This window comes from Gopherus flavomarginatus, chromosome 3 (genome assembly GCF_025201925.1).
Source record: "Gopherus flavomarginatus isolate rGopFla2 chromosome 3, rGopFla2.mat.asm, whole genome shotgun sequence".
Taxonomy (NCBI): Eukaryota; Metazoa; Chordata; order Testudines; family Testudinidae; genus Gopherus; species Gopherus flavomarginatus.
The window spans coordinates 177,155,498-177,181,223 of record NC_066619.1 but is presented as its reverse complement, the minus strand read 5'-3'; the positions used below and the strand labels follow the sequence as shown (position 1 = coordinate 177,181,223).

The window sequence follows — 25,726 nt, the reverse complement described above, 5'->3', positions numbered from 1 at the left end:
CTGCTTTAAGAGATACATTGTCATTGCTTATTTCCTTTGGTAGAAATAGGCACAATTATTGTTCCTTACCCTCTCCCATTCTAATTCTGTTTGCCTGCCACTTTTTCCAATTACACCGTCATTCTCTCATTCAGACATAGTTTACTTGCTATATGTAAGAACGGGTTTGGGCCTGATTTTCTTTCAAACTAGTGTAACTTCACAGATGTCAATGCAGCTACACCAGTAAAAATCAGGTGGGAGAAGACAATCAAGCCCATTGGTTTAAAAAAAAGATTCAAGATAGGAAGCATTTGTACTTTGAAAGCTCCCATAAAAGGCAAATGTTTAAAGAAGAGCACTGTAGTTGCTTGACAAAGGGTGATTGTAGCATGCTAAACATGAACAAGCAGAGAGCCTCAAAGCCAGGGCCCTGAATGCCCATGAAAACCAACGTGTTCCTCACTGGACTGGGGCCACGGAGCATATCATACATTCTAACTCCTTTAAAGGGCGACTTCTGAGCACTGGGGATATGTCTACACTGCAATTAGACACCCAGGGCGGCCCATGCCAGCTGACTCAGGCTAAGCGGCTGTTTAATCATGGTATAGAAGTTAGGCTCTGGCTGCAGCCTGAGCTCTGAACACCCCTCCCCCCTGGCTTTCCAGGATCCTAGCGTCTTGACTCTAGCCCAAGCCAGAGGATCTACACTGTAATTAAACGGCCTCTTAGTTTGAGCCCTGTGAGCCTGGGCCAACCAGGGGTTTTTAATTGCCATGTAGACACAGCCTTAGACTTCAATCTTTCTCCCAAGGAAGTTAATGGGAAAATGCCAACTGACTTCACTGGGAGCTGAATTAGGCTCCTAATGACATACAGCAGGAGTCTTGGAATCCTGGGGTGCCCATGAGAGAATACAAGTCTTTTCACTGTTCATTTAGGGCCTGATCCAGTATTCATTGAAGTCAATGGCAAAGTTCACACAGACATTAATGGTGCAGGATAAGGACCTTATTGGCTTGGCTCTGTGAAAGCCTAAGAAAAACTCTGCCTAGGTTATCAGTCAGCGCTTTTTATACTCTATTATAATGGAGTACTTTATCTTGGGACCTGATCGGGCACAATCTAAGTCAATTGGAGTTTTGCTACTGACTTCAATGAGGACCAGAGATCTGCTCTTGCTGTTCTCCTGATTACTTAAATAAATAGCACAGTATTTTCTACTTGATTTATATCTTGATCAAGAACCGGGACAATGCCTCAAAGCACCAAATTTTGCCCTGACTTATGCCACTTACACGCCTTCTAAAGTCAGTGAGGTTGTATTGAAAATAACTGGTCCAAAATACTACTGTTCCCACAAAATATCCTTTCCACTGAAAAAATGTTTTTTCAATGTAGAAGGAGCCTCAAATTGCTGATAGGGAGAAATGATGTCTTGCAGCACCTTGCAGAATTGGGTCCATAGGGAAGATGGATACTTTGCTACAGAGTAGATTTTCTCCAACTTATACTACAAATTATTTCAGAAGAGAATCACCCTTTCATAGATTCCACCTCTCCGACACCCCCAATAATTACATGGCTCTTAACATATCTGAGCCTGTGGACTACAAGGAAGTAGACAGTTGGTTGGCCCATGAACCACATTATTAGCCCATATGAACCAATGCTGTAAAGTTGCACCCTAATTCAAATCACTGAGGAGTTCAGACAGGAAAATCATGTTCTGAATTTGCTTATTCCTATGTAGCTTTTATATTCTGTGACAGCGTTTTGAGATACAAATTAAAAAATCTTTTGAATTTGTGGGTGTACATTTTGGGGCTTGCTATATAGTGTAAACTTTCCTTCTGTTATTTGGTATTTTATATGTTAAATAACATCCATAATAATGCCATGACAAAAGCATTCAATTTCACAAAAACAAGGTCAAACAGTTTATGCTTGTTTGCAATGTGTCTTTTACTGAAAAATACATTTCATTTGTCATAACATTCAAAAAAAACATATGCAGATATTTGCCAATGAATTACAAACTTCGGTATTCAATGGTTTAAAACAGTCCATTCTCACATGATTCACATCTAATTAAATTGTTGCCTTGTGCAACACACAGTTAGTGCAATTCTCAGAGCTTTTTTGCTGTAGTTTTTGTCCTTAAATTCCAAGCTCACAGCATTCTGTAATGTGATCACTTCAGACTTCAGCTAGGAACTTGCCAAAATGTTGTCTAGGTTGAAAGCAATTTAAAGAGTCAAATTCTCTCCATGTATATATCTTCCCTTTTTCCACTGGCAATAATACATTGTCATTACAAATCCTTCATAACACTCTGCCTTTACCATTTACAATGTAATCCACTATGCTCTAATCAAACATACCACTCACATTCTCTTTAACAATCATTGTCTTTATTTCATATTTGCGCTGTTCAATGCCTTAATACTGATGCGTCCCCCCACCCCGCCAAAAAAAAAAAAAAGATCATCTTCCACATCAAGCATGTTTTAAAGTACTGTATGAATTCTCAGGTAGCCACAAGTTTATGGTAACTTCTACGAAAAGGAATGACACTCTGGCCATCACCACTACATAGTAAACTCATCTTCAAATGCAGATGGGAATAAACACACAACCCATAAATATACCTTTAAAATTATTCACCGAAGTGAGTATGTACCAATAATTCTAAAAAGAGTGAAATTCACCCTCCTGCACTGCATATTAACACAAGGACCGCTCAAGTCTCATTTAAGCCTTCAAGCAGGATGTGATTCAAAATCCACTGCAATCAACAGGACTCTTTATGTTGACTTCAGAGGACTTTGGATCAGGCCCACAAGGCTTACATGGAACTTGAGCAGTGCCTGGGTTTTGTGCTGATTCTCTACAGACGGGTGAATTTCACCCTAAGGTACTATGACCACAATATGAAACATACAATACTAACAGCTTGTGAACCTGACACAGAGGGCTTGATTCTAATCTAAGATATGTGGTTACACATGACTACGTTAACTTGACAAATTCACCACTGGGTAAGCACGCATAAGCACCATAAAGCAATGTATGCCTGCACATTTCATGTCAGACTCAAACCTGGAGTACTATTTGTATACACATAATGTGAAGGACCTAGGGCTCCATCTTGCAGGATGCTGAGAGTTCTGGCTCCAACAAGGCAAAGCACCAAAGCACATGCTTAATTAAACATGTCAGTGGGGCTACTCAAGTGCTTAGGGTAAAGACATACTCAAGCGCTTTGCTGGATCAGGACCAAAGCACACAACACCTTGCATAACTGACACTTTATGCAAACATGTAGTCTGTTTAATATTAACAGACAAAATTAAGCAAACACTGTTTCAATCCTAATGTCAAACATTCTATTGAAGAGATTTCCCCTGAGAAAACAGATAATTGTTGATACTGCTTCATGTTATTGCTTTCATTTTTTACAGGTAGTTTAACAAAAACATTTACTACAAATATTTTTTGAAATACAGGGCACCATTTTTTTTCTTTCAAGTACACTGGGCAAAACTGTAAACCCTGAGAGTTTGTGTGTGCAAACCTACATCTTGTAAACTGTAATGTGAAACTCCTCTCTGAGCACCGTTATAGAAAAAGGTATGATGTCGCTAATATTTTTAAATGCAGATGCTAGTATTATAGTGTGTGTACCATACATATATTTGTGTGACTATGGTCAATCTACTTTGGTAGCTATACTGTCCTGCAGTCTGAAGTACTGTCTGTTTCATATAACACAGAAATCCTATTTATAACATATATAGACTTTTATCATTATCATTCATGAAAACGGCAAAGATGCATTCATTTTCTTTAAAAGACACCTGAACAGAAAAGTAAAATTCTGATAAAAATGTAAAACTTATAAATCTAGGCAACATTATTGAGGAACACAAGGATGAACTTTACATGCTATATATTCTAGTTGTGCACTTCAGAGTTCTTAAAGTGGTAAAACATTATTTCTTTCACCTGATTTCCACAATGATGCAGGTAAATGAGAACAGCATATGTTAAATCACTCACTACCTGTATACGTGCAGTGCATTTCATCCTGAGGATAATTTCAATTTGTGCCTGCAAACAAATAAATTCTGGTGAAATAAAATCACACTTGTGTACTTCAAGACAATTGTAGCTCATTTTTTATATTTTATACCTCATCAGTGGAAACAAAACTGTAAATTAAACCCTAAGATTTTCCTTAAATGTGACAAACACTACAATAAACAAATGTATTAAAACAAAACACTTAAGCAGTTTTGTTTGTTTGTTTTTACTTTGATAAAGGTCTTTTTCAAAAACTTTCATATTAGTCTCAAAATTTTCATATAAACTTTAGATTTTTATTCATTGAAAACTCCCATTGACTTCACTGGCAGTTTTGCCAGAGTAAAGAATGCAAAGAATAGCCCAAAATGATTTGGACAGAACCATCTAATCCTGTACTGCCTTTATTATGTCACTGGTAATTATTAAAGTGGGGATTTTAGGACTCAAACTACCTGAAAGCAGAATACGTGGCTACTGGTCCATAAAAGCTGTGTCAACCTCCTGGGTTCTACATTTCCTAAGTTGAATTTTTTTCCTTCTGTGGAAATGTACTCTCTTCAATAGCTGCAGAACACTTCAGTAGGCATTAGCTATCTCCATGAAATGAAATGACTTTCATTTCATGTAAGGAAACAAGGGGATTTCTCTGAGCATGCTCAGGGAACACTATATAGAGAACTGAAACTCCCGAACACCTGCACTCATCCATTTCTAATGATTCAGATTCCCTATTCCTACCTTAATGACAAACCATGTGCTGTGCACTGGAGTGTTATTGCGGCCTATCCATGACACTTGTGTTTGGAGCAACTCAAGCACTGTGGATTGTTAGAGCACACAGTTGAATGAAAGTCAAAGTTGAATGAGAGTTAAAAGTTATGCCAGCACAGCTATGTCAGTCAGGGGTGTGAAAAAACCCACACCTCTGACAGATGATGCTGTGCCAACAAAACCCCCAGAGTAGACTCAGCTATGTGTACAGAAGGTAGCTTCTGTCAACTTAGCTAACATCGTTCAGGGAGGTGATGTTCCTACACCGATGGAAAAACTTGGTAGGTGTAGGCTGTTTCAATACTAGAGTGCTATGCCAGCATAGCTATAATGACACTGAGTGTGTCTACACTACAGAGCGTATGTCTCTCTCCAGCAAACTGCTAGTTTCCCAAAGAAGGGAGATCAATTCCCCAGATATCTTAAAGGAATGAGTTCTCTAGGGAATTAACCTGGAGAAGTTCTGCATTTGAGTTATTGTTAGGCTGACAGGTCAAGACATCAATCCTAGGAGAATCCCTGAGCAAGTTCAATGGAATCTCCAACCGCATTTTCAGGAGTCTAATTTCCATATACTCCATATATGGAGTATTCCATATATATGACAGGGATTTGTTGTATGGCAGGGATGCACGTTTCATTCTGTGGACTAGTTTGTGAGAGAGATTTTCTCATAGCATCTCTCCTCCCAATCCCCTATTGTTTCAATTTGAAAACATTTTGTTGTAGAGACCATTTGTGATCCATGGACTGTAGTGCAGGAACCATTACTGATGGCACTTGGGCCACGCAGAATCACAGCTCTTGTTGGCTGGTTTCACAAATGAACCTGTGAGCTACAGAAAAGAATGAAGAGACCAGCGATTAAACAATGGACATGGGGCAAATAGGTTCCGAACTCTAAAGTCATTTTTAAAGCCTTAAACATGTGCTACAGTGGAGCAGTCATCACACCATAATTAAGGTTACATTATATATAGGTAGGTCATCAGAGGAAAAATCTCCAAAGCCTGTGAAGAAGAGCTACTCTGACCTACAGCTGGAATAATTCCAATGTGCTGAACGGCCACAGGCGGTTGGGGAGGACGACAGTTACAAAGAAAGCAAGAATCAGGCATTCTGGGAGGCAAATTTATTTGCATGAGCTTTCCAGCTGTCTATCAGTTCCACAATTTTTGGCAACTGAGCTGTTAGATTTTATTTTATTAGGGCTTCAGTGGAAGGCAGACCTTTCTTCTGAATAGGTCAATGCTTCCCAGAGCCAAAAGCCACAGCCTTCCCAGGCTTGCATTGTCAGAAGGCTCCAGATATTTTCTTCTGCAGAAAGTCATAAATAAGAAAGTTGGGTATTCAATACAATTAAACATTGTATTTTTGAACAGGTTTCCTCCATTGATCAAATTCAACTGCAGTAAGTTTAAATATGGAAAACAACCTTTTATATTAAAATATGTCAAATGACTAAATGAATTTAGAGACAAATCCCACACTCCTTACTTATAAGCTGATCCTATTTCCACTGAAGCCAGTGGCTAAACTGCTAAGGGAGCAAGACTGGGTTATGTCTCCTTACTCTGTGAAAAAGGCTTTGAAATTAATGGGAATTTTACTTAAGGACGGAGTAAAGAATGCAAGATCTGACATTTTGAATTTTGACATCTTGTCAACATTCTTTTAGATGGTTATATTTATAAGTATTCAAAACTAAGTATCTTTCTTTACTCAACTTAAGAACCTGAAACACATCTCATCCAAGCACCTGTCTATACAAATACTGAAAGTTCCCTAGGGTGCTTTGACCTACTCCCATTTCAAAGCAGGGTAGCTCAAAGAGCTCTATAGAACCTTTAGTCTGCAGCAACAGTCTCCACATGAACACTTCATGTACAACAGGCTAGCGCGAGGTAGATTTCCCAGCTTGCCATGAACTAAATATATACTTTTCTTTGAGATATACTCTCAAAGAAAAGTTTGCTTTCTCTTACACTTGGGAAGTCTCAAGTCTTTCTGATGTTTTAAAGTTACACTCATTTTTAGTTCTTACGAACCGGTAAAGCAAAAGTCTACTTCAAATCTTTCACACAAGATAAACAGGTTATAGTTCTAAACATTTAAGTATTTTAAGCCATAAGTATTTTAGAATGGCACATGATATAAAAGAGTTTTCTAAAACTAAGAGAGATAATCACCTTCAAAAGGTGACAATTTAGCAACACAAAAGAGTAATTTTGTTTTGCTGTGAAGTTCCTGTGTGTGTTCTAAATAACTGAAAGTTTACTTGATCTTAAAATTGGTTCTGAGGCTCCTCAGTCATTCATTTTCTAAAGTCTATGATTTATGAACAGTTTCTGACTTCTAGGTACCAAAGCTTTGGAATCGAAGATTATTATTGACCAGCAATGGAAACTAGTGTGTATGTAGTTAGAATTGGCAGAGCTAAGGTTGTCCCCTACAATATTTGGGTGTTCTGGTTTAAATTTCTACCCTATTCTCTGAACAGCACAGCATTTTACTAAAAAACAAAATGTTATTTTTCTTTCATATACAAATCAAGACCAGGTCAGATTAGAGGTTGTTAACAGTTAAAGGCAGACTGTAAAATGAGGGCATATTTTGGAACCGATAAGAGAAAACCATGTATCTCGATATCTATACATACACGTCCTTTTTTATTTTAATTTTTTAAATGGCATCAATAGACGGCATGCTGTGCCCCTGAGAGAGCTTTAAATTAGATACCATAGGCCTGGTCTTGCATCCCTTGCCCTCCCATTGATTTGTATGGGAACTTTTTGAGGGCAATCAATACACGAGCAGGTCATTGATTAAAATCAATTGTAAAGCAGACCTACCATCATGGTAACAGATCTCTTTTAATAAGACAAATTCATCATCGGTATAACACCACCAGCTTCAGCAGAGTTATAACAGGCCCATATCTGTCCCATTCTGACTAGCCATCTATTGTATTTTTTTCCCCTTCAGAAAAATTTCTTAAGCAAATATATTGTTAATTTGGGCCTCAGATAAATCAGCTGTATAATGGACACAAAAGCACACAATACTGAACAAACAACACAACAAAGGAACTTTGTAATGTGGATCACTGAGATTAAATTAATTTAGAACAAAGTTACAAAGTTAACAAAAGACTGCAGTCTTAAAGAAAAATAAATGCTATCCTTTCCTTTAAAACTGGGGTCTAAAAAGATTACATTCAATTTCTGGCTGCCTAGTATTTAAAAACTGCCATGATTAAGGCAACTTGTCATGTCAAACACAGTACAAAAGAGCAAATAAAAAATGACAGCAATCAAAACAAGTTCTGTGATAGTTTCACAACCATGTTTGAAGCCATGCCAAAAATACACACTAACGATAACCTAAAGACTACATATCACTATGATTGCTATTCAAAGTGTATATCTATAATGTTATAAACTCGGGGCCTGATCCTGCTCCCACTGAAGTCTATGGCAAGAGTCCCATTGACTTCAGTAGGAGAAGACTTAGGGCCTCTGTTTGGTAAATTATATGGCTGTATTATATATTCATAACAAATTCTGAGTACCTGTAAGAAGATATATTTTGATCCAAACTTAAAATCATGTCACATTTACACAGTTGTTTTTACAAAAACAGTAGAGTAGTACTAACACCACTGAGTAAGTTGTTGGTTTGGTTTTTTTGGTAAAGGTAAAAGAAATGGAAGTATGTGAACAATGCTAGCATTTTCACTTAGCCATACGAGTAGGGGCATGTATAATGTCTGCTTGGCTTCAGTATAAAAAGGAACAATTTTACAGAAAATAATGCAATTATTCAGCCTGCTTTGCATAATTAAATGTATACAGACACCAAAAATGGGGGTATTGAGGAAAAAACAAGAAACTTACACACTTGTTTTGTATGAAGCAAAAAATGAGAAAACTGTGGAAGCAGTTTTTAAGGATGAATGCTTAGTGTTACCATGTTTCATATTAAAGGAGGAGGATAAATCTTCTTCCTTGTTCCTGTAAAAATACACCAATGAAAGAAATTAAATTCTTAGAACGTTGTACAGGTTTACATGAAATTCTTAAATTAAATTACTAATTTAAGCACTCTATATTATTGCAGAACAATAAATAACATTTCACTTCATTATTACAATAATGTTACTGACAATTTCTTAATCTGTTGCCAATATCAAATAATAGTGTCTAGAAGATTCGATGCTTTGCTGAATTGTGGTCTCAGTTTTTGCTAGATCAGGGACCTTGCACAACTGAATTTTAAAGACAGAACTTTAAGTGTAGGTTGACTTAGGCTTAATAAAGTGCATCATCATGTGCACAGAATAGTTCCATAGTTAAAGAAAGTCAGACTTTTAAAAATGTGACCATTTCATTTGGTAATTAAAAGTGCTTACATGGATGGAGAAAACACAACTCACTTATAGCCTGAGCAGTTATAAGCCAGGTTTCGACTCAAGGCAAAGATATAAAACCAAGTTATAACCCTCCAAGAATGTAAAATGTAAACAGGCCGTGCAATTGCTCAGGTGATCTAAAAGGGCCCAGGCCCTCCCAGTTACTGCGACAGTGGTGGCTGGGAGCCTCGGGCACAGTCGGTGGGTGTCCCCGCCCCCCCCACAGGCCACCCGAGTGTCACCAGCCCCGGAACGCAGGGCAGCTGGGTGGCATGGCCCCAGAACAGTTTTACTGTTCTTTAAATCTAAGGATCCCGTCCAGCAGTGAACTGTGTAAAAGCAGGCAGAACTCCATAAACTCATGCAGGTGCATGGGGTCCACCTATAACAAGTTCATTGCAAGACAGGGGCTTTTGTTCATGATAACCTCACAGGAACTTGAAATCAAACGGCTCTCCTTCCAATGTCGGTCTTTTCTATATAGCAAACAGGCTCTCCGCACCTCATTCCACCAACCATGTATTCCAAAAGAGATGAAAATTTAACATTAATTTTTATTTACCTATCTGCATGTGCACCAGCATAACTGATGCCAGGGAAGCAGGAAGCTTTAATTAACTGCTGCTATAGAAATAGAGGAATCCTAACAAGAAAGAACTATTTTACCAGCAAGCTCACAAGAGTGGTCATTCATTTTTCCAGGGAGGAATAAAGAGCAGGCCATTTCTCAGGGATAAAGCAACGTATTTCTTGATATATGCTGTATACTTAGAATCTAAAAAATATTCAGCAAGGTTGCACTTTAACCAGATAGCTGATTAAGAGCCCAGTACTGCATGCAAACACTTTCTATCAGGTCCACTCATATTGAAGTTAATAGACCTACTCACAGCAGCAAAGAACCACAACAGGAACAAACATTTGCAAGATGAGGCCCTAACATAAGACAATCACAACCAATAGCAACATACAAAGAAACAAGACAAAATTAGTCCAGTCACATTAACTCCCAAAAGATACCAGCTTCTGATACTGATCAGTCCTTGGCACAGTGATACAATTAGTGATGGAGGACCTGAGGAAGGAGAATGATATGCTAGCAGAGAGAGGGAGAGATGGGGTATAAGATGAAGAGAAAGATGGGAAGAAAGAGGAAAATAAGGAACGGAAAAAGGGGAGAGAGGGAAACAAGAACACTCATATACAAGCTTTTAGGTTAGTAAATTATGTTATTTCTCGGTCAGAAGCTAAAAAGAAAATGTGGTTTTAAACTCCTGAAAATCCATGGCTAGCTCATGAGATACGGCACTTATTTCAGTTCATGGTAGGCTCTGTAAAAAAGTTCTGCATTCAAACACTTTACAAATGGACTTGGAAGCAGAGTGAAATTAATTAGCAATGAACATTCCGAGTTAGTGGGTTTTAGTTGCAGAACTATTGAGTGCACTACTACTGTGTCTACTGTTCTGGGTTGGGCAGGGAAAACAAAAAGAGAAAAAGTAAAACAAAACAGACAAATCAAAGAGAAAGGAAAGTAAGAGAGAGAACAGAAAAAAATGAGAAAAGGGAAAGAGGCAAAAGTGGAAGGAGATTATATATATATAAAAAGATGCAGGAAAAGATAAAAAGGGGAAGTAAGATAGTAGGAGAGACAATGAAAAAACAGGGAGGTGGAAAATGAGGTCAACATACAGAAAAAAAGAGAACAGGGCAACTGTTTATGGTTGCAATATTCTCTCACAATTTTTTCATTGAAAATAATATTGGTGACCAAAGCTTGAACTAAAATTTGTCTTGTGCTATGTGACTAAGTAATAAAAACTATTTGTTTCAGTTAGTTTTTTGTTTTAAAGTCAGGGGTTGAGAAAAAAGCACCATATGCTGTATCACTTGTCTGACGTTTACCTCAGTTCCACATCCTTAAGGGTAGATACATTTCTTCCCACTTTAGAAGAAAAACCAAGTAGATGAAATTTTAGGCCTAGTCAACTTAACAGCAATCTTTTGAGTATAGAGAAGTCAAGTGAGTTGCTGTAAACTGTTGAATTATTTTATGCATCAAATTTAGTATCATACATTTTGTGCCACCAATATTTTGTCAGATAATGTATCTTTCATGCTGCACTCACAGGCAAAAATGTTCAGCATGATGCAAAGGGAAATGGATGCGATATGCCCATCACTGTCAAGGGGTATATGGACTACTGTGCTCAAAGCATATCCTTCAGTCAGAAAGATTTGTTTAGATAACTAAACAAATGGTAGAATAACCCACTAACATTAGACACAAATATCATGAGAAGAAAGGTGAACTTCGCTTCCCAGAGTAATTAAAAAAAAAGTATTTGAAAAATGTATTCTTTTCTTTTGTACATTTGTTGCAATTACAATACTGTGCCCCTAATATAGCATATATAAACAGTCTGTTTTAAAATAACAAATATCTGCACAATAAATTACTCTCCACAATCCATTGTACCAGTAACTTGAGATCTTTTCTAAAGAGGAAAGAGGGGAAACCAGGGAGAGCAAAAAAGAGGTGTACAATTTTCCCAGAGGAAAAATTCCTGCTGGGATTAACTAGATTAGCAAAGGATAACTGTCAACCTAAACAATGGATTATGAATCCACCCAACTGATGTTTGGCTACCTCTTGGTGAATCCAATAATTAACACCGGAAACAATTCGATTTAAACGTAGAACAAAATTAAATGATTTACAAACAATTACAAAGCAAAGACTGCTGGATGCACAAGGCACCTAACCTAAGGAAAGTTGAAGTCAAGTGGAAACCAATTATTCAGTTCTTGTAATTTTTTGTACTCCCATTGATTAAAACACCAAAAAAGACAACAAAAAAACTAGATAAATTCATGGAGGATTGATGGACCATCAATGGCTATTAGCCAGGATAGGGAGGGATTGTGACCCTAGCCTCTGTTTGCCAGAGGCTGGGAACGAGCGACAGGGAATCAATCACTTGATGATTACCTGTTCTGTTAATTCCCTCTGGGGCACCTGGCATTGGCCACTGTCGGAAGACAAGATACTGGGCTAGATGGACCTTTGGTCTGACCCAGTGTGGGCGTTCTTATGACAACAAAAATAGGGGAAAGAAAAAATTAGAAACAAATGTGGGACTAAACAAAGCAGATAGCAAATTAAGGCTAAACCTAAAACGTTGGGAATTTATTAAAAAGACTCTCAAGGGCACTGTGCACAACTGCCACACATATTCTTGGTAAAGATTCCCAACCGTTTTTCTGTTACATTTGTTTTGTAATGAAATGTAAATTGGCCTTTGGTAATGATGTTCATCGTCTTTTTAGAGTTGCCACCCATCCCCACAATTAAAAGGCTACTCTGTTCTGCAGCCTGACTTCCGCATTTGTTGAATACTGTTCTCAATCCCATCTTCCCTCTTGTGTGATACATCTAACCTCCCTGAATATTCAAGCCATGTCTACACTGAAGGTTTGCCCTGATTACAGTTATCTGTGGCCAAACACTGGTGTAATCGCACAGAGGCAAACTCTTCAGAATAGAGAAGCTAAGCTGTGATTTGCCCTGGTTACATTTTAGGTATCTTTAAGTTTCAAATCAGGCAAGTGTTTTAAGAAATACCCAAATGGAGAAGGGAGCACAAACCAGCCTTGCCAGGGAAGATTAATAGAGATCTATACAAACACCATTTTCTCCCACTTCGCTGAGTACACCGGATTGTATCACGTGACATTTAAAAAAAAATCTTTGAGGACATTACCACAATGTCTTACAAAAGCTTGAATGCTCTGAGATTAAGTATTATTTTATTATACCTAGGGCTGCTTAATTGTGATATCAAATTGCTCCTATCACCTGCATTTTAAAGAGCACAAACCAGCTCACCAGTAGCCTCCTTGGTTTATCATCTGTGCTCCACCACGAACCTCATGGTGGTACCATCAAAGGAGGGCGGGGCAATTAGCCTTGGCCCCATTTGCTGAGATGTGATGCTGATGACCGGCTTCCCCTCTGCCGCCCTGAGCTGGGCAGTGGCGGCTGACGACTGGGATTTGCCCGTGGCGATATAATAAGGACTTTCCACAAAAGTGGCCTCTCCTCCTCCTCCCCGCAGTGCTGCCCCTGGGCTGCTGGTCCCGGCAGGGGCGCTGACGTCGCTGCCCGGGAGGGAGAGCTGGGGCTGCAGGGCAGTAGCTGGCAGCATGGTGGTGGGTAGGAAGCCAGGGTAGATCATGTAGGTGGCGCCATACGGCCCCGCGTTGAGCGCCAGCGGGGAGATGGGGAGCGGCATCGGGGCCATGGCCGGCTGCTGGGGCATGGGCACCTCCACGTACTGCCCGGTCTCGGGGTCAAAGAGCCTCTTCTTGAGGGGCTGCTGCACAGGCGCGTCCACCAGGTAGTACTGGCCAGTGCTCAGGTCCAGCAGCACCTTGCGCTGCGTCGGCGGGAAGGGCTCGGCGGCCGAGGGCGGCGAGAAGCAGAGCAGCGGCGGGGGCTGCGCGCCGTGCAGGGCGGCCATCGGCAGCGGCTGATGATAGATGGCGGCGGGCGGCAGCTCCGGGGCGGCCGCGGGCGGGGCGGCGGGGCTGGGCTGCTTGGGGCTGAGGCTGCCCCGGCTCTTGGCGGCGCTGATGGCCTGGAGGGCGGCGGCGGCCGCCGAGGCCGAGAGCGGGCCCGGGTGGCCGCCGCCTCCTCCCGCGGCCGGCGGCTCCTTGAGCGGCATGGCCAGGTAGTCCCCGCAGTCGGGCCCGGCCGCGCCCTTCTCGGCTTCACCAGGCCCCTTCCCTTCGGCGGCGGCCGCGGGGAGCTTGAGGGAGCGCGGGCCCGGCCCGGCCTGGCCCTTCAGGCTGCGGAGCGGCGAGGCTGCGGCGGGGAGCTTGGCCGGGGCGGCCGCCGCCGCCTTCTGCGCGGAGCTGATGGTGAAGACGCTGCTTCGTGGCGGCTGCGGGCCGGGGGCTCTGTGCGCCGCGCCCGCCTCCCCCCGGGGCCCGGGCAGGGGTCGGGGCCGTTCCCGCGCCAGGCTCTCGAACGCGGCCGCCCTGGCCGAGACCTTGTCGGACTTGGGGCCAGAACCCGGGCGGGGCTGGCGCTCGGGGGCTGGCGGGGGCGGGGCCGCGCTCCTGGCCTCGGCTGGCCCCGCGGCCCCGCGCTCCTGGCTGGCGATGAGGGAGAGCACGTGGCTGTCGGTGATGGGCCGCGGGTCGCTCTTGCGCTTCCACTCGTGCTTGCTGAAGCTGTACAGCTCCTCCATGCTGCGCACCGCAGCCGTCAGCTTCTCTAGCGCGTTGCGGCTGGGCGGCTCCTCGTCCGCCCCCTTGCCTTTCTCAGCGGGAGCGGGTGCGGGCGGCGGCTGCTGCCGCCGCCAGGGTGCGGAGGCTTTGGACACGATTTTCAGTACGGCGGGCAAGCGGCGGTCGCTCTTGTTGGGGGCGATGGTGGCCACGGGCAGCCTCCCGGAGGTCCTGTGCACCAGGATTGTCCCCTCTGCCGTGGCAGGCAGCACCTTGCCCCCCGCCTCGCCCGGCCCCTTGTCCTCCCTGCTGTTACTGACCGCCTGGCAGGTTATCACCATGGGAGACAGAGCCCTGGGGATCCCCGCTATGGCCAGCTGCCTCGGTTTCTGCTCAGCGCTGCCCTGGTCGGAGAGCGCGCTGCTCCTGTCGCTGTTGGTATCGCCCGAGTCGTGGCCGTACGAGCTCTTGATCAGTTTCCTGACGTCTCTTACCTGGTGAATGGGCCCGGGGGCTTTAGGCTTGTTTTCTCTTATATCGCGCACCAGGAATTGCGGCACCTTGTCCAGGCCGTCCGCTTTGAATGCCTTCTGCGCCTGGCCTCGGGGCTCCTCCGCTGCCTTGAGAAGGGTCGGTGCGGTCGCGGCTAGTTTGGGGGTGAGCAGCTTAGCGATGTCAAAGGGGTGATCCTTGCTTGGCTGCACGCTGCCCAGGCTGATCTTGATCTCGGGGGCTCTGGGCTTTACGGGGGTGCCAGCCCGAGCCGCATAGGTGGCTGTGGAGTATTTTGTCACCTGCGTGCCAGGCTGCTTCCCCGTGGGGGTGCGCTGAATGTTTGGGACGAAGAGACGAGACATTTTAGTGCACTTGCTGGTTGAGATCTCACCCAGATCGGCCCGCCAGTCGTACTTGGCGGAGGAGAACTGAAGTTTCCCGATGGGAGCTCGCTCTTCTTTCTTCTTCTCTGCCTCTCTCTCTTTCCAGGACCTGAACGCGCTGTTCTGGCTGCGGAGGAAGGTCGCTTTGATGGCCTCCGAGGCGCTCTTCTTAATTTCGCACACGTCCTCCAGGCGCGTTTCCGACAGAGGTCGGTCTAGGCGAGGGGTAGACGCCTTGGAGGTCGGCGACTTGCTGTCAGAAAAGTCCCCCGGGTCCTCTGCGGTCACAATCGTGTAGTCAGAGCTGCCCTCGGAATACCTGGAGTTCTGCCGCTGCATGCCCCCATCTTTCAGCTTCTCCCTGGCCGAGCCCTCCTGCTCCTTGCCAGGCAAGGACGCGGCCAGCCCCTTGTACGAAGTGTCTGTGATCTCTCCCCTCTCCATTTTGAACTCGTGCTCCCGCTGCATTTTCTTCGAGATGACATTCTTGAGGAGACTGGAGGCGAATTTCGATTTATTCGAGGTGCCCTCCGGGACTTCTGCCGCGGCCAGCCCGGTTTGTTTGCTGGCCTCCTGGCCCAGCTCCCTGGGCAGCGTTTCCGGAATCTCGTCTGCGCAACCTGCCCCTGCGGCAGCATGTCCAAGACGTTTCGCGGGTCTGGGGACACCAGCATTAACATTGCTGCTAAAATTCAACGTCTCCAATAAAGTTACAACCCGGGAGCCCGACTGGATCCGCTTCTCGAAGCACGCTGGCGTTTCCACGTGGGTTATTTCCCCATCGAGCTTGCTGACCACGAACTCTAGGGCTTTTGTCTGCGATTTGTTGGAGCGAATGTAGAACTGGTCACTGCATGTCTTCGCTCCAGCGCTTCTGTGCCATCCGGTAGGTTCGGCGCTGCTCTTTAACAGGTTCTGCTCCGGTTTCTGCCCGAGATTGCCGCACTTCAGGTCTAAATAGGTGGACCATCGGTTGATCCCCAGCGCCTGATCCGAAAGGGACGCGGAGGACTCCCTGGAGCTGAAGTTCAGCGTGTCAAAGTAGGGGTAAGCCAAGCTCCGGAAAGCTCGGGCCGTCAGGTTTCGCACTTCTTTATCCGCATCATCCAGCTCGCTGACCGCGCTGGAGGCACCGCTGGCATATCCTCCCACTTCCTTCGCCCTTATGGCTCCACACTGGGTTTGCAAACGCGCGGGGACAGCGATAAATTTTTTTTGCCTGGTCATGAATCGCGTCTTGTTTGAAACTGGCTTTGCGTTCGGGAGCTGTGGAGACACGGAGGCTCATGTCGCCTTCATGCTTGGCAGCGTAAATAATGTTTTGCTTCTCATGCAGGTTGCTAAGCTCATTTATAGCCCGGGAAGTCGGTTTGATTGATAGGAGAATGTGGCTTGCAGCTGGGTTCTCACTCATGTGGCCGGGGTTCTTGGGCTGGCTTTCTTCCGAGCTGGCGCATTTGTCTGTGCTGGGGGTATCGTTTTCAGAGTTAATGCTGACTATCTCCGTACTGCTGGTATTATCGATGCTGTCCGTCTGGTTATTGGCATCGCTGGTCGTGCTGAGATAACAGCTATTGTCCTCCTCCGTCTGCGTGTCCCCGAGGGTCTCGTCGCTCCCAAAGGAGGCGTAATCCACGAAGGAGTAGATCACATTGTTGTCTTCAAAGTCCCACCTGGAGGCCAGGCCAAAGTCAAAGTCCATGTCGTGGTCCACCTCGCTGAGCTGGATTTCGTGCGTGGTAATGTAATGCGCCTCATCGTTAGCAGGGCTGGTCTCGCTGCAGTCGGTGGGCTGGGAAGCCCCCCGGCTCCCCCCTCTTGCTTTGCAGTCCGCATCCTCGTCATCGTCGCTTTCGTACCCAAAGGAAGAGGAGGAGGTTTTGCCCTCGGTTGCGGTGTCGTCCGTTTTGGGGAACGCGCTTGCCTTGTTCACCGGGGATGGGCAAGAGGATGACGACTCCGGGCAGCCGCTCGGGTAAAGCTGCGTGTTGGGGAGTCCAGACGAAGTGTTTTCATTAGATCCGCCCGAGTTGGAGCCAGCCCTGCACCTCCCCGCCTCATTACTCTTCCTCCCAAGGGATCCTGGGCTGGCCTCTGGTTTAGAGTCACGGGTCAAGGATGCTGGATTTCCACTTGTCGCTGCCAGCGCGTTGTGAGCCGAGCAGCTAACAGCGCTGATCTCACAAGCTCCGATTTTAGGGCTGAGAAAGGCCACTTTTCCTCCGCTCCCTGCCAAAGTCAGCTTTAGGGTCTGGGGACTGGCTTCCCTCCCTCGGGGGAAATCCTGAATCTCCACGTAGGTCGATTCCTTGGAAGTGATTGTGGTGAATGGCTCTGCAGGGCGGCTTTTCATCCTGCTGTCCTTCGCTCCCGCTCCCCCTTTACTGTGGCTAGTGGCTCGCTCGCCGGGCGACTTTGAGAGGGCTTCCATGCTTATCCCGTCAGCATGTGGCCGAGGATGAAGGGAATAGGCAGAGATATGGACCCGGGACTGCAAAGCCAGCGGACACACACGTGTCTCCTGCAGGGTAGTTCCCAGCTTCGCTCCTCGCTGTTCAGTGGTAGCGGTGGACCCAAGAGTGTGTCCCGGCCGGGCTGGGGTGGAGATGGCTGCCACTGCTGTTCCTGCTGCCGCTGCCACTGTCTTGTTCAGGAGCTCCTGAGTACAGTTGTTGGTTTGGCACTGAAAGCTGTCAGTCTGAATGCCGTTGGTAACAGAAGTAGCAGCAAGGGCAGCAGCTGCAGCCCGACCCCCAGCCATCCAGAAATGAAGAGAAAGCATATGGAAATTCTTCTATTTCTCCTTATGCTACAGTGGGAGGTTTGCCTCATTCCACGGTCATTATTGCGGGGCTGTTAGCCAGCCCCGTTTATAAATTGGTCCTGGGGTGGAGGCAGAGAGAAGACAGAGAAGCACATGTTCTGTTACTAAAAGAGTTACTTTCTAAAGCACACGTTTCATAGACTATTTGCATAGGTGTTGCCAGGACACTGAACTAAGGATTTTCAGAAGTTAGGTGCATTGTTTCTCCTTGAGGATAAACTTAAGCAAACCGGTAATGTTCAGTTAATTTTCCAACGGGGGGGGGGGGGTCTTCATCTTATGGGTTTCATATGTATTTAAAATGTGTCCACTCAGTCATTGCAAAGGTATCCAAAGCTGTTCTTCCAAAAGCTTTTATCTTACTCCAGCCATGCAGCAAGATTAATGAGAAATCATTTTCCTCCAGGAGTATTTAAACACCTGTGTTTGTTGATATTTGAGCAGTCCTGATGGTCCTGTAAAGAATATTTATGATTAAATGTGAAAACGTTTTTACAGACTTAACTAGATCTGATGCTCTGAATAACATCAGGATAACGCTTAAGATGCCAAGTGATAGTTAGATTTAACCGGTTTAAAGTTGTGAGGGCCATTCTATAATGCTCTTGAACTTCTAAAATCAAGAGCAAGAAAATTGAAATCCTATTAAACACAGATCAGTTCCGTTAGATGGTTTAGTCAAATCATATTTCAAACACATTAAATGCAAATGATAACAAGGTATAACAAATAATTTACCCTTTATAAGCCTGAGAAGTAAAACAAGTCTCCTTGTACTGGATCTTCATAGATGTATTTTGATTGATTCGGGAAGAGGGGTCACAGCTAATCCGATGCAAACCGATCCAGCTTTTCTTAGCCACTTTGCTTGAGGTAGTGCGGTTTTGTGCAAACAGTGCCACTGGCCAGGTCACCACTATTAACTATACATAGACTATGCTGTCATTTATGCCAATTGAATAAAGTACTATTTAAAACGTTCACATTTGTGTATAACTAAAATAACACAATCAGCCATCACTTACTGGAATCACACTCCCACCAGCACAATGTTGTTACTCGTCTTTCAAGTTTCAAATATTTAGAGCAGGGGCTGAGTATTTGGCTCATTAGAAGAAACCTGAAGGGGGGGGGGGTGGAAAACATACCTATGTGGAATGCAAAAAGGCACAGAAAACATGCAAGTTTCTACCTACAATTATTTGCGCTCACCTCCTGCATTTAGTTTACTATGGTTAGAGAAAATTGCTGAAGTGGAAGACTAACTTGATTCTTTTGGATGGACAACGTCTCAACAGATTTTCTGGAATCTGGACTCTCTATATGCCACACTCTTACAGAAACTTTGGTCTTTAGCAAAATGATCCTTCAAGGAGATGCTCCACTAAAAACACTATGTAAGAGGTAGGCATTATTAAAGTAAAAAAATACAGCTGTTCATATCTGTATATCTTCAGTATCTGATAGATCTGTCAAAGGAAGTTGTTTTTGTCACCAAATAAATCATTTTGCCTGGTCTTCCTTATAGAAAATGGAAATGTAATTAATAGTAAAATGCTTAATGGAGGAAGCATAAGGATAAGATATAACTAGAGAATGAAGCCAATTTTTAAAAGGAAGTGGAATCAAACTATTGGGAAGAGGCAGATAAATTAATGGAACAAACTGACCTGCTAGAGGTCCCTTCAACCGCCACCAACCATTCCCCCCTAGAGATGACTTGGAGGCAGTTGAGAACTCTGTCCTGCATGCGATTGATATGCATTACTCCCATTAATATCAGTAGGACATCCAGACACAGATATGGAGCAGTTTGTGCAGAGTAGATTTTACAGTTGACTAAGAAGGGTCTATAGCTGGAATCCTGGCAGAGTTTGCAGACTCGACTTACTGAGCAATTATTAAATTCCTAGGCACAAAAAAAAAAATCCATCTGGTGTTATGGTAGTGAGGATTTTTTAAAATGTGATCTTAACTTTGTGTCCTCCCCTCTTCATAATTATTGCAATTTACAGGGGGGAAGACTTTGAAGGGCCATTTTATATAAAACACAAATTTAGACAGGAAACACTAAGTTAAGGTCACACTTTATAAATGGAAATGCAGAAATAGGATCATCCCAGCAACCTTAATTGTGTCTCTCATAGATCAGTAAATGGTTAAAAGATAGGAAACAAAGGATAGAAATAAGTTTTCAGAATGGAGAGAGGTATCCCCCAGGGGTCTGTTCAACATATTAAAAAATGATCTGGACAAACAGGTAAACAGTGAGATGGCAGAATTTGCAGATGATACAAAACTATTCAAGATGGTTAAGTCCAAAGCAGACTGCAAAGAGTTACAAAGGGATCTCACAAAACTGGGTGACTATTCAAGAAAATGGCAGATGAAATTCAATGTTGATAAATGCAAAATAATTAATGCACATTGGAAAATATAATCCCAAATATACATATAAAATGATGGGGTCTAAATTGGCTGTTACCGCTTAAAGAGATCTTGGAGTCATTGTGGATAGTTCTGCGAAAACATCCACTCAAAGTGACGGCAATCAAAAAAAAGCTAATAATTTTGGGAACATCATAGGACATTAGATTTAGAGAGAAGAAATACGATATTCCTATAGTATGCCCACATCTTGAATACTGCATACAGCTGTGGTCACCCCATCTCAAAAAAAATATATTGGAATTAGGGCTGTTGATTAATCACAGTTAATTCATGCGATTTAATGCAGCCAATGGCTAAGAGAAACAAGTTTGTTTACATTTACAGGAGATAATGCTGCCCACTTCTTAATTACAATGTCATCTGAAAGTGAGAAAAGGTGTTCGCATGGCACTGTTGTAAGCTGGCATTGCAAGATATTTATTTGCCAGAGGACATGCTTCCATGTTGATGACGCTTGTTAAAAAAATACGTTAATCAAATTTGTGACTGAACTCCTTAGGGGAGAATTGTATGTCTCCTGCTCTGTTTTACCTGAATTCTGCTTTATATTTCATATTATAGCAGTCTCAAGTGATGACCTAGCACATTATTCATTTTAAGAATACTTTCACTGAAAATTTGACAAAATGATGAAAATGAACATGCATTGGTCCGCACTGCTTTGGATCATTACCAAGCAGAAATCACCACCACCTTGGATGCATGTCTTCAGGAATGGTGATTGAAACATGAAGGGACATATGAATCTTTAGTGCATCTGGCATGTAAATATTTTGTGACACTGGCTACAACAGTGCCATGCAAATATCTTCTCACTTTTAGGTGACATTGTAAATAAGAAGCAGGCAGCATTATCTTCTGCAAATGTAAACAAACTTGTTTGAGCAATTGGCTGAACAAGAAGTAGGACTGATTGGACTTGTAGTTTCTAAAGTTTTACATTGTTTTACTTTTGAATGCAAGGGGAATTTTGAGGGGGGGAGAGATAGCTCAGTGGTTTGAGCATTGGCCTGCTAAACCAAGGGTTGAGTGTTCAATCCTTAAGTGGTCCACTTAGGGATCTGGGGCAAAAATTGGTCCTGTAAGTGAAGGCAAGGGGCTGGACTCAATGACCTTTCAAGGTCCCTTCCAGTTCTAGGAGATTGGTATATCTCCATTTATTAAAATTTTATTATTAAATATTTTTGGGTACGTAATTCTACATTTGTAAGTTCAACTTTCATAATAAAGAGATTGCACTACAGTGCTTCTATTAGGTGAATTGAAAAATACTATTTATTTTGATTTTTACAGTGCAAATATTTGTAATAAAGATAAAGTGAATACTGTACACTTTGTAGTTTGTGTTGTAATTGAAATCAATATATTTGAAAATGTAGAAATTAAACAACACAGTAAAAGAACTAAAGAACCACCACTGTGGCTTAATAACCATGTAAAAGAAGCAGTGAGAGATAAAAAGGCATCTTTTTAAAAGTGGAAGTCAAATCCTAGTGAGGTAAATAGAAAGGAGCAGAAACACTACCAAATTAAGTGTAAAAATGTAATAAGAAAAGCCAAAAAGGAGTCTGAAGAACAGCTAGCCAAAAACTCAAAAGGTAATAAAATGTTTTTTAAGTATATCAGAAGCAGAAAGCCTGCTAAACAACCAGTGGAGCTCCTGGATGACCAAGATGCAAAAGGAGCACTTAAAGACAAAAAAGTCATTGCGGAGAAACTAAATGAATTCTCTGCTTCAGTCTTCACAGCTGAGGATGTTAGGGAGATTCCCAAACCTGAGCCATCCTTTGTAGTGACAAATCTGAGGAATTGTCACAGATTGAAGTGTCATTAGAGGAGGTTTTGGAATTAATTGATAAACTTAACAGTAACAAGTCACCAGGACCAGATGGCATTCACCTAAGAGTTCTGAAAACTCAAATGTGAAATTGCGGCACTATTAACTATGACTTGTGACCTGTCCTTTAAATCAGCTTCTGTACCCAATGACTGGAAGAAAGCTAATGTAATGCCAGTATTTAAAAAGGGCTCTAGAGATGATCCTGGCAATTACAGACAGGTAAGTCTAACATCAGTACCGGGCAAATTAGCTGAAACAATAGTAAAGAATAAAATTGTCAGACACAGAACAAGAAAATTGTTGGGCAAAAGTCAACATGGTTTCTGTAAAGGGAAATCGTGTCTTACTAATCTATTAGAGTTCTTTGAAGGGGTAAGCAAATGTGAACAAGGGAGATCCAGTGGACATAGTGCACTTAGACTTCCAGAAAGCCTTTGATAAGGTGCCTCACAAAAGGCACTTTCATAAATTAAGATGTCATGGGATAAGAGGGAAGATCCTTTCATGGACTGACAACTGGTTAAAAGACAGGGAACAAGGGGTAGGAATAAATGGTAAATTTTCAGAATGAGAGGGGTAACTAGTGGTGTTCCTAAGGGTCAGTCCTAGGACCAACTTATAAAAGATCTGGAGAAAGGAGTAAACAGTGAGGTGGTAAAGTTTGCAGATGATACTAAACTGCTCAGATTGTTAAGACCAAAGCAGACTGTGAAGAACTTCAAAAAGATCTCACAAAACTAAGTGACCAGGCAACAAAATGGCAAATGAAATTTAATGTGGATAAATGTAAAGTAATGCACATTGGAAAATACAACCTCAACTATACATACAATATGATGGGTGCTAATTTAGCTACAACTAATCAGGAAAGAGATCTTGGAATCATCGTGGATACTTCTCTGAATACGTCCACGCAGTGTGCAGTGACAGTCAAAAAAGCGAACAGGATGTTAGGAATCATTAAAAAAGGGATAGAGAATAAGATGGAGAGTATCTTATTGCCCTTATATAAATCCATGGTACGCCCACATCTTGAATACTGCATACAGATGTGGTCTCATCTAAAAAAAGATGTACTGGCATTAGAAAAGGTTCAGAGAAGGGCAGGGCAGGTCTTCACTACCCAGTGGGTAGTGATTGATCTATCGGGAATCGATTTATCGTGTCTAGCGTAGACGCGATAAATCAATCCCCAATCACTCTGCCGTTGACTCCGGAACTCCACCACTGCCTAGAAGCGGAGTCAACGGGGGAGCGGCGGCAAGACCCCGCGCCATGAGGACGTGAGGTAAGTCGATCTAAGATACATCGACTTCAGCTATGCTCTTCTCATAGCTGAAGTTGCGTATCTTAGATCAATCCCTCTCCCCAGTGTAGACCAGGGCTAAAATGATTAGGGGTTTGGAATGGGTCCCATATAAGGAAAGATTAAAGAGACTAAGACTTTTCAGCTTGGAAAAGAGGAGACTAAGGGGGGGATATGATAGAGTTATATAAAATCATGAGTGATGTGGAGAAAGTGAATAAGGAAAAGTTATTTACTTGTTCCCACAATATAAGGACTAGGGGCCACCAAATTAAATTAATAGGCAGCAGATTTAAAACAAAAAGACGTTGATTGTGTGCTGCGTGAAGAACCTGTGGAACTCCTTGCCTGAGGAGGTTGTGAAGGCTAGGACTATAACAGGGTTTAAAAGAGAACTAGATAAATTCATGGAGGTTAAGTCCATTAATGGCAATTAGCCAGGATGGGTAAGGAATGGTGTCTCTAGACTCTGTTTGTCAGCAGGTGGAGATTGATGGCAGGAGAGAGATCACTTGATCATTACTGTTAGGTTCACTCCCTCCGGGGCACCTGGCATTGGCCACTGTCAGTAGACAGGATACTGGGCTGGAGGACCTTTGGTCTGACCCAGTATGGCCATTCTTATGTTCTTAGAAAACATGCAAAATATTTAAATAAATGGTACTCTATTATAAACAGTTTAATTAACGGCAATTAATTCTTTAAATTGCCTGAGAGCCCTAATTGGAATTAGAAAAGATACAAAAAAGGACAAAAAATGATTAGGAGTATGGAACAGCTTTCATATGAGGAGAATTAATAAGACTGGGACTTTTAGCTTGGAAAAGTGATGACTAAGAAGGAATGATTAAGGTCTATAAAATCAGGACTGCTGTGGAGAAAGTAAAAGAAGTGTTATTTACCCCACATAACACAAGTACTAGGGGTTACCAAATGAAATTAATAGGCAGCAGATTGAAACAAACAAAAGGAAGTATTTCTTCACACAATGCACATTCAACCTGTGGGCAGGGGTGAAAGTAACTTACAGGATTTACTGGTACTGCTGGAGTCCTGAAGGGGTGTGGCCTCATCCGGAAGAGGCGTGGCCTCTCAAGATTTAAAGGCCCTGGGGCACCAGCTGTGGCTGGGAGACGCAGGGCCTTTAAATCAACCAGGGGCTCCCAGCTGAAGAGGTGGCTAGGAGCCCCCCTGGGCTCAGGGGCAAATTAAAGGACCAGGGGCTCTGGCCGCTGGAGGGAACCCTGAGCTTTGCAGGGCTGGGGCAGGGATTTAAAGGGCTCAGAGGTCCTACTGCTGAGGGGAGCCCCGAGCCCCTTTAAATCCTGGCCCCAGCCCGGCCGCCAGAGCCGCGGCTGGGATTCAAAGGGCTCTGGGCTGCCCGCAGCAGCAGGGAGCTCTGAGCCCTTTCAATCCCTGCCGTGGAAGCCAGTGTGGTCCAGCAAGGCGTTCTGGCTCTTGCCGGTACGCCGGACCGGACTGTACCAGCTTACTTTCACCTCTGCCTGTGGGTCTTTGCCAGAGGATTGGGTTCAAAGAAGAACTAGATACATTCACGGCAGAGCTGTAACTAGGGGTTTTTGTGCCTGAGGCAAGGGAGGGGGCGGCCCGTTGGGCTCTTCGGTGGCAATTCGGCAGCAGGTCCTTCCCTCTGAGAAGGACTGATTGACCCACTGCTGAACTGCTGCCGAAGAGCCCAACATGCCACCTCTCTCCCTTGCTGACGACCGGCAGCAATTCGGTGGTGGGTCCCTCAGTCCCTCTTGGAGGGAAGGACTTGCTGCCGAATTGCCGCCGAAGGAGAGACTTTCTGCGCCCCTCACCTTCCGTGCCTGAGGCAAGTGCCTCACTCACCTCACCCTCATTATGACACTGATTCATGGAGAATAGGTGCATCAGTGCTATTAGCCAGGATGGGCAGGGATGGTGTCCCTAGCCT

At 43.5% G+C, this 25,726-nt stretch overlaps 1 protein-coding gene across 1 annotated transcript; it reads right to left on the bottom strand.

Annotated features, from left to right (window-relative positions):
* Positions 1–1,929: 1,929 nt before the first annotated feature.
* Positions 1,930–19,145, bottom strand: C3H4orf54 (chromosome 3 C4orf54 homolog). The gene is given in 4 exon segments (XM_050945486.1): positions 1,930–4,095; positions 8,739–8,855; positions 13,143–16,581; positions 16,583–19,145. Coding segments are annotated over 2 exon segments (4,986 nt in total). The 5' UTR covers positions 18,149–19,145; the 3' UTR covers positions 1,930–4,095; positions 8,739–8,855; positions 13,143–13,161.
* Positions 19,146–25,726: the final 6,581 nt, after the last annotated feature.